Raw genomic sequence first — 13405 nt, forward strand, 5'->3', positions numbered from 1 at the left:
AACATATACGTTTAAATATAGCTCTAAAATCAATCATTGCATTAGTTGTTAGACTGCATGAAATAAGCCTTTTTACTTCTTAAACAATAAAATTCAATATAGACATAATCCATAATTCTTTATATATAAATGTGTTTGTTCATGTGATGGGATTACGACCTTCAGTCATCAATTTGTATTGTGTTATTAAAGTCATGGACAAAGAAAAAAATTAAGGATGATAACATATACGAGAGTCATAGAAGGGGTATTTTCAAGAAGAATGATAATAAACTAATGTTGCCAACTGACGTTAACATTAATTTCGGGTGAATAAAGATTATGTACGTTTTCTGTATGAAGATTAAGAATTTGATTGATTATGATGAATCAAATTATTTTTTTCCCCAAAAATAACAATGAAGGATAATTCTTTCAGCCCTCTGCTGGATCAGGATAAGAATATTTTGACAAATCACAATAAAATTTTAACCAATGTGACAATAACAGTAGCAAAATTGAATGTTTGGTGCCTGAGGGTAAAGGTCATTCCTACCCTAATATTCTTTTAAAGTTTTGATAAAATGGTGTTATATTTATATACTAATATCTGCAGATTTTACAGGGAATCCATACAATACAGTGAGCAGGGTTTGTTCCAAGTTGGAGAGGGTTGAGCACTCACAAAATGTCTAACCCGACCACAATCTTTATTTGCCTGTCACAAGCTAGAAGCCTGTATTCCAATGTAATTGTTAGTTTCAGTCTAGCTTAATCACTTTAGAATAAGTGTTAAAATAGAGTATAAAAAAGAAGATGTGGTATGATTGCCAATGAGACAACTATTCACAAAAGACCAAAATGACACAAACATTAACAACTATAGGTCACTGTATGGCCTTCAACAATAAGCAAAGCCCAAACCCAATAGTCAGCTATAAGACATTGTAAAACAATTCAAACGAGAAGACTAACTGCCTTATTTATGTAAAAAAATGAACGAAAAACAAATATGTAACACATAAACAAACGACAACCACTGAATTACAGGTTCTTTTTATTTCTGAAAAAAAAATCACTTTAAAGCTATATTTCCTTATTTTGGTAATTTTATCCTCAAGTTTTCTTTCTAGTTTCATCATTCATGATGATTACCTCGTATTATCCTTACAAGTTATACAAAATGTTAGAACTTTACAAACCTTTAGGTCAAGAACAAGTTTGCTGACTCATATTTCAACCTCATTAAGCAAAGCATAAAAAAGTTCATTTGTTTATGATTATAGTTCAATACAAAAGTGAAACTATAAACTTTGAACATTACATCAAACTGAAAATATTCCTTAAAAAAATAATTTATTAATGAGGCCAAATACTAGATTTGCCCTTTTTGTCTATTAAAGATATCAGAACAATGACATTTCTTGTCAACTAATTATGACTGTATACAGCAATGTCAACTAGAGGTCAGGTTTTGCTTTTAACATATGTTGCATCCTGTTTGAAGCTTGATTTCTCTCTTAGTCACTAACCTATAGAAGGTGGTTGTCTTTAAGTTATTAAAACAATGAATAGGATCTTCCATAATTTGTATATATATATTGAGTTACTTAGTTATTGTCTTTATTTGTTTTTGTTGTTTTTATATGTCACAAACTGTAAAGTTTATATACCAATAAAACTTTGAAATTCAAAAAAAAAAAATATAATAATAAGCAAGATTTACAGGCATTAGCATCACATTTATTTCAACAACGCATGTCTCTTCAACAATGCTTGTTGATTCCAATGTAATTTCCAATGTACAATTTGGAAATAAGTATGGCGTTCATTATCACTGAACTAGTTTATATTTGTTTAGGGGCCAGCTGAAGGACGCCTCCGGGTGCGGGAATTTCTCGCTACATTGAAGACCTGTTGGTGACCTTCTGCTGTTGTTTTTTTTATGGTCGGGTTGTTGTCTCTTTGACACATTCCCCATTTCCATTCTCAATTTTTTTTATTTCTATTGGTATTATTTGAATTCTTTATGAATGGCAATATAGAGATTGACAAATGGTATATATTGGAATATCAATGTTTAGGTTCATGTTTGATTGCAGGGGTCAAAAGCTTTGCACAGTACTTAGAAAATACAAAACTTGTGGTCGAAACACTGAATGCTGTACTTTTATTATCTAAATTCTGAGTCTATGAAACTGATCTCCAAATTTGTATGCCCTCAAGGTCATATGTGGATATCTACAAATGTAGATATAAATAAAGGAGACATTGGGTTTTTATAGAATCACTTGTCAAAATTCAAATAGAGAAAAATATTCAACAAGTGACGGACAACACATTAATTGACGAATAAGGGCAGTGCATGAGTTAACAAGTTGAATTCAAGAGCGACAATCACAATTTCTATATAGACAGCCACAGTATTGCAGCATCTTTTGTTATAATCATGTGCGTGTGATTTTTTCAAGAAATTTATTATTAAAAACAACTAAACTTCCAACAATTAGTTACATAGGTAAGTTTTACAGGTGACCATGCTATTTTTTCATCTTAAAAGATTTTATTGCACAATAAACAAACTTCTGAAAAAGGCAAGTGACCTTGTTGTTATGGATAATTTAAATATGGCGGGTTCTATCTTCTTCTGTAAAAAAAAAAAGACATTTGCATCCGTATTGATATTCAAAATTGACCAAAAATAGTATCTATGATGATGGGAGTCCCTTAAAATTTGCATAACTACCAATGACTTAGTGTTAAATTGTAACTGAGGCTGTGAAAAGGAAGACTGAAGCACATTAATCAACGCCTTTTTTCAACAGATCCACATGAATATAGTAGTTTTCTGAGCTCACGAAATCCAATGATTATTACTTTTTAATTGTTATTTCAGTTGTAGAATGATCTTAACAATGCCCATTACATAATTTTTATATTTTGTATGTACTAAAATTTATTTTATTTTATCAGGAAGCCTACCATCTATGTCAATGACCTTGACACAGAAATTGTTTACAATCACAGTGTAAACCTTCACGTTTAAGGTTTGCAACACATTGTCTAATAATCACATTATATAGAATTAATCATACTTTTAGCCATATTTAATGACAAATGTAAACATCTGTTGCTCAGAGTCATTACTAAGGAAAACTTTGATCAGCAAATGCTTTTTTTCCTGGTTACTCAGATGGTGCACCTGTAATTAGTTGCCATCTTAAATACAGGTGCATTGGCTTTGGTAATACGGGGGAATTTTAATGTATTACAAGAGACTTGAATACTGGTCATATATTTTCAAAATAGAACTAGAAAGAAGATATGGTGCCAATGAGACATCTCTCAATCCAAATCACTTTTTTTTTTTTCTTTTTTTCTTTTTTATTCAACAATATATTGCTTGCTGTTAACAATTGACTCCACTAGTCCAGCCTCCAAGTGAAGAGTACCTGCATTTTAATATCATTTCTCTCTGTGTAACAATGATAAAGTACAATTTATCTAGACTATAGTGTATATAATTCATTTTCAACCGTAAAATAAATAATTATATATGAAATTCTAATTTATCAATATGTATATCTAGTTTGTTTAGAAATAAAAAGTTTCCGGAAATAATTCACACTTGCCGTTATCGGTTTCCTCAATCCAAATCACAATTTGTAAAAGTAACTTTTATAGGACAAAGTACGGCCTTTGACACGGAGCCATGGCTCACACTGAACAGTAAGCTAAAAAGGGCCCAAAATGTAAAACAAGTAACAGTAAAGGATTCAGATTTTTTAATTCAAAACTTAAGTACATTTGTACTATTAGAGGTAGAGTTATAACTTTAATAAGTTCCAAAACTTTCATTTTCTTATTACACAGGAATCAGAATTAAAAAGTTTCTGAATATTTTTTTTTCAAAAGTTCCTTATTTATACTTAAACTAATACTATGAATAAATTGTAAGTTCCTGCAAATGTCCTATAATGTCTTTAAAAAGTAAAATCCCAAAAATGCTGAATTCAGGATAAAATTCAAAACAGAAAGTCCCTAATTAAATTGCAGAATCAAAAGTTCAAAGTCAATAAAAAGTCAGTCTATTGGATATCTTGCAGAAGTTAGACCTTGTTTCAATTCTTATCAAACTGATTCTTAATAAAAAGTCCAAATTTAAACACAAAATATTCTGACCAATAAAAATCTTTCTGAAAAGGTAATACTCATAGAAAATAATGAGTTACTTCAATATTACTGTTTGTAAAATGAAAACACTCTCTCACAGATCCATGAAACGGCAAATTGAAACTTACACATTAATTTTATAAATATATTTCTAGCAAAATTTTCTCATGTTTTATAGATTGTATGAAAGTTGCATTCTCATGGGTACAGAACTTCTTGGTTTGATACAATTTTGCATAAACTTTACAGGGGAAAAGTTTGTATTTTGTCAAACATAATAAAAGCATTCTTGTGCTTCTAAGGATATCCCACTCCTACTTTAAAGTAAAAGTATCAGAAAACAGGAAGAAGGTATGTATATGACAAATTTGAAAAAGTGCACACACATATCAACTGATCAATGTTGAACTGCTGAACAAACATTTAGTTCAATAGTATTGGAGATATGTCTGACAAATTTTATAAGATAATTCCTCATATCAAAATGTTCAAAGTATCACTGCAGTCTTCACCCTGAATGGCAGCCCAGGCCTGTAAAATTGCTTATGGGCCTATAAAAATCATATCTACAGGCCTGTAGAATTACAATTCATCTTGAAGACTGTATCAGTAAACAAATAAACAGCTGCGCCATGAGTGCATGAAACGCCCGACGTCTTGTGTGGAAGTTTTATGCAATAATCATAAATAGTTTCTGAAAAAGTTTTAAGCAATAACCATATATTGTTTTTGAGACACTGCGGGACATGTGAAACCCTCAACCCTGTTTTTTTTTTACAAAAAACTAAATATCACTAAAATAAAATTTTGAATTAAAACCAAAAAGTATACAGATCTTTAGATTAATATAACAAAGAAGTGTGTAAAGTTTTAAGCAATAATCATAAATTGTTTTTGAGATAAGGCGCGACATGTAAAAAAAATAAACAGCTGCGCCATGAGCTCATGATACGCCCGACGTCTTGTGTGGAAGTTTTATGCAATAATCATAAGTAGTTTCTGAGAAAGTTTTAAGCAATAACGGGACATGTGAAACCCCCAACCCTGTTTTTTTTTTTACAAAAAATTAAATATCACTGAAATAAAATTTTGAATCAAAACCAAAAAGTATACAGATCTTTAGATTAATATAACAAAGAAGTGTGTAAAGTTTTAAGCAATAATCATAAATTATTTTTGAGATACGACATGTTAAAAAAAAACTCCCTTGTTTAACAAAAAATACTCAATTACTCCATAATAAAGTTTTAAATCATCACCAAAAAGTATACAGATCTTTAGATTAATATAACAAAGAAGTGTGTAAAGTTTTAAGCAATTAACATAAATTGTTTTTGAGATACGGCACAACATGTAAAAAAAAAACTCCCCCTTTTTTACAAAATACTCAATAACTCAAAAATGAAATTTTGAATCATCACCAAAAGGTAAACAGATCTTAAGATTAAAATAACAAAGACATGTGTAAAGTTTAAAGCAATAATCATAAATCGTTTTTGAGATATGGTGCGACATGTAAAAAAAAAACAACCCTTTTTTACATAATACTCAATAACTCAAAAATAAAATTTTGAATCATCACCAAAAAGTATACAGATATTGAGATTAATATAACTAAGAAGTGTTTAAAGTTTTAAGCCATAATCAAGAATTGTTTTTGAGATACAGTGTGACATGTGAAAAAAACACACCCCTGTTTTAGTTACAAAGTGCCTTAACTCAAAAAGTTTTAATCTTATTTTCACCAAAGAGTATACAGATCATGTGACCATCATAAGAAACATAAGAAACAACTATGTTAAGTTTCATGAAATTTGGATAAGTCGTTCTCAAGTTACAGTGCGACATGTTTACGCCGGACAGACAGACAGACAGACGAACGGATGGATACCGGACATTTGTATACTATAATACGTCCCGTCAAAATTTTGACGGGCATATAAGAAGTAAGTTACTGGCAGATACAATAGGTGATCAAACATTACAACTCGTTACTGTCAAGCTGCAGAGCAAATATGAAATCCTCCTATGACTATGAGGTAGTTTCAGGAAAAGTGTGTTGATGAACAGATATGTGAATGGTTAGACAATGTGAATACAATATAGCCCCACTCTTAGGGTGGGTGTATCATGTAGTTTATTAATGATATGCAACATTTTAATGCATGTTTAAGATGAAAAATTATATTTGAATACACTACTTACAAGATAATAAACTGGTTGTGTGTATCTAAATCCAGAGATATCCCAGCTCCTTTAATGTTAATACTGCCGATTGGTGTTTTGTTGTGTCGCAGTTCCTCCTCGTTCTTGTAATAAACTAATTTACATTGACCTTCATCAAGGACACACCAAACTTTACGCTTTGTTTTCAAAATACTTAGACCTGAAATCAATGATTGAAAAATAGTATATTCTTTAAATAGGCCAAAATTCTTAAAATCAAATGTACAGAATTGAACCCAAAAAATCACATTTTTCAAAAAGGGGTCTTTTATAGGACCCTTTATTCGGTCTACTTGGTGACCTTCCGAATTAGATTTATCATCAGGTTTGTACTTACATGAACAACACAACAGGAGCCTCATGTGGAGCAGAACTGCTTAACTTTTCAGCACCTGAGATCATTCACCATGTTGTGTTTTGTAAATCATCTGTTGTCAATTGGTTGTTGTTGTTTTATTGACACAGAGTTGTCAGTTTGGTTTTGACTTATGAGTTTGAATGTCCTTTTGATTTTTTTTGCCTTTTTTGCACAATAGGGGTATTAAATAATAGCATTATTTTCTCCATTAGTATGTCTTAAATTGGCATGGTTTTTTTTAAAACTGCAGAAGTTACCATTATTTCAAATAATGAAATACATACTGCATAAAAAAACTTAATTTTCCTGGAAGTTAGTTACTGTGGATTCATTTATTTTCGTTGATACCAATTCTTTGTGGATTAAGGAAAACAGAATGCAGTGTTTTGAGGCCCATACTGATGCATATAAATGCTTATATCACCTCCATTTGAACTCTGATGGCGGCCGGGCCGGATCATTAAATTTTGCACAACAGGGGCGACATGTGGGGCAGGATCTGTTTACCCTTCTGGACCACTTGAGTCTTTAGTTTTCTATGTTGTGTCTTGTGTACTATTATTTGTTTTTTTGTCTTGTTCTTTTTTAGCTATGACATTGTCAGGCAATCATACCACACCTCCTTATTTTCATATAAGTTCATGAGACTTTGAATTTTACAAATTATAAGACCTAGGACTGAATTCAGATTGTGAGGCTTCAGAAGTAAATTCTGAAACTGTGTATTTTGACAGCAATTTCATAAATGTAAGGTAACCAAAAAATTTGTACACTGGAAACAGGGGAGGATCCAGCCATTTTAAAAAGGGTGTCCCAACCCAGGACAAAGTGGGGGGGGGGGGGGGGGTTCCAACTACATGTATATGTCCCCATTCAAATGCATTGATCGTCCAATAAAAGGGGGTATTCCAACCCCTAGAACCCTCCCCCCTGATCTGCCACTGGGAAAACACAAATTTGAAGAAAGAAATTACATACATGAAAAAGCAGGTGCTTCTCAAAATTTGTCATTCTTAAACAAAAACTAAGATTTTATCACAATTGCTACCAGGGAATCAATTTTGGAAGTACATTGTATATCAAACTCAATAATCAATTCAAATCGAAAAAATATCTTAAAATGATATTTTGTGAATTTTCAAACAAAAAGTCTATAGTCGAATCCCGGAGAGGGAAGAACAAAAAATTTGCAAAAGCGTTTTCACAGATCTTACATTGTTGGGTTGATGTTTAGACGAGTATATACAAGGAATAAAATGTTAAACCTATCTATAACTTTTGTAGAAATCCTACCATAAAAAGACATTTTGGGAAATTTTAACAAAAAACTAAGAATTTACTAAATTAACATTTAATATGAGCAAAAGCAATTCCTTAAACGTACAACTACTAATTTGGTTATGAAGGTCAATTATAACATATTTCTTACCGGTAGGTTACAGTAACATCAACTTTTCTGCCCTAGAGTATTATTATTAGGTAACAGTAACAGCACAACTTTTCTGCCCTAGAGTTTTATTTATTAGGTAACAGTAACAGCACAACTTTCTGCCCTAGAGTTTATTTATTAGGTATCAGTAACAGCACAACTTTTCTGCCCTAGAGTTTTATTTGTTAGGTAACAGTAACAGCACAACTTTTCTGCCCTAGAGTTTTATTTAGAACTAACTTTTATAGTTTGTAAATACTGCCAGAAGAATAATACTACAAGTACATGTACTAAGTACTGTAAATTCAGAAATGATTGTGAAGTTAATTTATTAATATGAATAATGTAATTGAAAAGTACTGCAATAATAAGATCTTGCATTCTGATATCTCATAATCTGATACATCTTTTATCTGTTTATAAATCTCTATAATTTATCTCGCATTTTGTCCATTCTTCAAAAATCAAAATAATTCTGAAATTAAAGTTTAACAGTTTCATAAGCTTAATAATGGTCTTATGAAGTCTCTGTGTGATATTTAATCTTCCAAGGAATGATAAACTTGGCTGGATTTAGCAAAACTTTTAGGAAATTTGGTTTCTCAATGCTCCTCAAGTTTTTTCTTCTGTTGCACTGTTATACCACTGTCCCAGGTTAGGGAAGGGTTGGATTCCCGCTAACATGTTTAACCCTGCCACATTTTATATGTATGTGCCTGTCCCAAGTCAGGAGCCTGTAATTCAGTGGTTGCAGTTTGTTTATGTGTTACATATTTGTTTTTTTCGTTCATTTTTTGCACATAAATTCGGCCGTTAGTTTTCTCGTTTGACTTGTTTTGCATCGTCATTTCGGGGCCATTTATAGCGGACTATGCGGTATGGACTTTGCTCATTGTTGATGGCTGTACGGTGACCTATAGTTGTTACTTTCTGTGTCATTTTGGTCTCTTGTGGAGAGTTTTCTCATTGGCAATCATACCACATCTTCTTTTTTGATATTCATACTTTATTTGGCCTTTTAACATTTTTATATTCGAGTGTCACTGGTGATCGAGTCTCTTGTAGACTAAATGTGCATCTTTCAATCATGGTATGTATGACAATGAGTTTATTTATGGGACAATATAATATGAGCAATTTTTTTAGGATTTAGAATCAATTTACCAGAGGGTAAGACAGAGGTCAAAATTAGTTACTTTATATGTCCTGTATAATATCATCTATAAATAGAAAAAATACTCAAATCATTGGATGTTCCCCAAAATTTTCAATCAATTGAGACTTTACATGTTTACAATGTCAAGGTCAAATTATCTACTTACCACCTCCTCCAGGTCGAAATTGGAGGTATCCCGAAAGGCTATTCCAACCAGACATTCTGTACTCATCTGTGCTAATCCTTATGATGACTGTATAGAGAGTTGATGGGAATGAAAAGAGTTGATGGAGATGAGGTCATCCTTTATAGTTCACAATAATGACTGTCCTTCACATCTGCTGGCGATAAGAAATAAGTTATATTAAAAACTTAAATCTCCAAAACCCACTGAATTTAAAAAGACATATAAATACACATCCAATTAAAGACAAAATAGATTAATTATGCAATAAGTTCAAATTCACGTAACAGTCTTTATTCCGATCAATAATTCAGATTGTAAAGAAAATCCAACTAAAACTTTTAAAGTGTATATGCATAAAATTAGTTGTATCAAAACAATTCAAAGTATCCGATCTCTATATCTATTGTTTCTCCGTCCAGTATTGGATTTTTCCAAATGAACAAATTTAACACTGGTATTATATAACTGACCGATTATAAATCACATCAGCTGTTTTTCAATTTTGTCAAGTAAGCAAAAATATATTAGTCCTTGCGGCTCGTTCTTTCTTCAGTGAAAATTAAACTTCAGTTTAATGATCAATGTTTTTTATCACTCAAAATACATCAATGATGCATCTTAAATTAAAGAATAATTTTAAGATTTTCTTTAAAATATCACGAAGGAATATCCTGACTCAACCAGGGATATAAGAATAGAAAACATCTGTGACGACAACCGTGGTTCAATAGCTACCGGCTGATTCATATACACTCATTATTGATGTATTGTATAAAATTTATCAAATTATATACTTCAAAAAATTAATTTTAAGCATTAGTTGGAGCAGAAATTTATTAATGCTTTTAAGTTCATATTTAATAATCTATGCTTGGTGTACTGGGTGCATGCTCAATTTTATAAAAATTAGTCTTTGGTAAATGTTATAAAGCGAATAAGCAGTTACCATTAATTCATAGTATAAAATGCGTTTATTTCACGATTGATAATACTTAAGTAAACTAAAATTAGACAAAAACACATGACTTCCACATATTCAATCTAGTAAGGAATCTGTTGTTCAGAGGTTGTAGTTTGTTGCTGTGATTCATAAGTGTTTCTAGTTTCTCGTTTTTCATAAAGATAAAAGAGTTTGTTTTCCTGTTTGAATTGTATTACACAAGTAATTTTAGGGCCCTTTATAGCTTGCTCTTTGATGTGAACCAAGGCACTTGTTGAAGGCTGTACTTTGAGTTTTAATTCTTTACTTTTTACACATTTTGACTTGGATGGAGAGAGATCTTATTTGCACTCATATCACATCTTCTTATTACTATTGTTTTAAGAAAGTTGATGTTTTATTGAAATTCATCCCATTTTTGGCTTCATTTATATCTCACTTTTATTACAAAAAAAATGATTGCCAATGAGACAACTCTCCACTCTCCCTGAAAATTATCTAATGTTCATGAATTATGCATAATCACAAGAAATTCTGTCAGGGATTAAACATAATAACTGGAATGAAGATACAGTGTTATTATAAAGAAACAGTTTAAAAAAAAAAGAGGTAAAAGATAACAGAAAGACAATAGTAATAGCATGACAAGAACAAAAACATGATTCAAAAACAAACAACAGTATACAAAACTTAACATAGAATACTTTTATAAAAAGACTTAAAGAGCAACATGAATCCCACAAAAACTGGAAACTCAGAAAGGTGAGATGTTATGTGATATATTCTAAAAATCATAATATCTGCATTGCAACTGGTCGTTTTGTATTCAGAGGGCAAAGAACCACACATTTTGTCATAGGATCATGAGGCCCACTGCCAGGTGTGGGAGTTTCTCAGTACATTGAAGACTTATTAGTGGCCTTCGGCTGTTATCTGCTCTTTGGTATGGTTGTTGTCCCTTTGACATATTTCACATTTCCATTCTCAATTTTACGGTTGAAAAATATTTAAACAAAATGTTAACATGACATTTGACTTATTCATACTATTTAATCTTTGTTTTATTGAAAGTCCCTGAAACCAAATCAGGAAATGGTATAATGATTAAAATTTCCAGTGATTATTATCAGGGATTATATATAATCATTAATGATTTTAGTGATTATGAATTAACTTTTTGAAAAATCATTTTTTCTATAAAACCCCTGATTATGCAAATTCACTGTAGCTTATATGTATTTATGAGTACAAAAAAGTTAAAGAAGCAAGGGGTCAACCAAACATAATGAGGTCAGGTAAACATATATACAGAAAACACCATACAAGACAAAAAGATTAACAAACATGAGGGACAAATTCATCTTACCCCCCCCCCCCCCCAAAAACCCCACTTGATCTGAAATAATCATTTTGTTTTCATACTTAGTACATTTTTTACACCCTTTTTCTGCCCAAAAACAATTTCATAGAGCCTAGAAACCTATGCTAAGATTGATTTGTATTAACCTCAGCAATATAGTGTTCTTTGTATAAACAATACTAGCATTACATATTAGTAACCTAACTACATTGATTCAATTGTAAAAAAAACCAAATGGTTGAGGATGACTTCACATGTTGTCAGTACAACTATAAATGCAGTACAATCAAGTAATCCAAGAAAAAATAGTCCTGAATGCACTGATATTGATACAATTGAATATAAATAAATCCAAAGAAGATAAAAGTCAAATTCTTGTTATAAAACCTTAGCTAGATATAACTAATACGGTTGTACCTAGAAAAGTAATATGTTAGAACTGTTGACATATAATTTGATCATTGTGAAAAATTTCTCCCGTAACTATGAAACCACTAATAGTCATTTAAATTTGCAACTTTTTCATCAACAATTTCTATCAAATCTGATCAAGAATTTGGTCTAGATTTCTGTGATATGTGGGATGACAAGTTTTAGATATACTATGTAAGGTATGGTGGATTAACTTTGATAACATGAAATTGTATTGGTCTAATCTTATATATGATCTATGTTTTCTTAATTTTTAGACTTAAGGACATAGTGTTTAAATCACAATTGGTTAAGTACGTTAATATAAGAAAGAAGATGTGGTATGATTGCCAATGAGAAAACTATCTACAAAAGACCAAAATGACACAGGCATTAACAACTATAGGTCACCGTACAGCCTTCAACAAGTACATATGATACAATCAGCTTAATTTGTGAACTTTTTCTTTTAATAATTTAAAAAAAACTTTTTAGAAGCAGAGGTCAAGGTTAAAATAAAAACCAAATCACTATAAAGAGTCTTTTGCAAAAGATGCATGTTCTAACTCCATGGATCCAGGATTTTGAAAAATGAGAGTTCTCAAACTTGGCAACTTTCGGAGTTTGAAATGTTAAAAGTCTTTTCATTTACCATATAGCTCCATAAAGGAGGGCCTTATAAAGATAAAAGAGGTCATAGCACCTTGATACTTCATTTTGCACAAATTCTTTCCAAAATTAAATTGTCCAGTGGAAGACATAAAATGCAAAAAAAATATTCAAATATCCATAGTGATCAAAAGTAAACTTTTCTCAAATTCTGTGTGTCTGTTAACTGTTTACTCTATTTGCAATGAAGAAATTGTTTAAATAAAATAATTTTAAATAGGAATATAATGGGTTTGGAGCTTGAGCAAAATTTAGATTACCATATTTTACTAGGAACCAAGTACACCTTATTTGTGTGTGTTGGAACATAAATGTCATAGATAGCTGTATTAGCAGAATTGTGTTCTGTTATTATAAGAAAAATGTTAGATTAATCAGTGGCGGATTCAGGGTTGTTGTTCCAGGGGTTGGAACACCCCCTTTTTTTTTGGCCAAACAATGCATTTAAATGGGGACATATAGTTGGAACCCCTCCTTTTTTTTGGCCGATCAATGCATTTGAATTGGGACATTAGAT

General features: G+C 31.1%; 1 protein-coding gene across 2 annotated transcripts in view; it reads right to left on the reverse strand.

The window, feature by feature from the left end:
* The window catches only part of LOC134708463 (uncharacterized), a 76407-nt gene extending 66549 nt beyond the window's left edge, over positions 1 to 9858 (reverse strand). For both annotated transcript variants that reach the window (XM_063569015.1, XM_063569014.1), the window contains exons 1-2: positions 9488 to 9858; positions 6358 to 6538 (exon numbers count right to left, since the gene is read on the reverse strand). In XM_063569015.1, coding sequence (XP_063425085.1) covers positions 6358 to 6538; positions 9488 to 9542 — 236 coding nt within the window. In that variant the 5' untranslated portion in view covers positions 9543 to 9858. The remainder of the gene's footprint in view (positions 1 to 6357; positions 6539 to 9487) is intronic.
* Positions 9859 to 13405: the final 3547 nt, after the last annotated feature.

This window comes from Mytilus trossulus, chromosome 2 (assembly GCF_036588685.1).
Source record: "Mytilus trossulus isolate FHL-02 chromosome 2, PNRI_Mtr1.1.1.hap1, whole genome shotgun sequence".
Taxonomy (NCBI): domain Eukaryota; kingdom Metazoa; phylum Mollusca; class Bivalvia; order Mytilida; family Mytilidae; genus Mytilus; species Mytilus trossulus.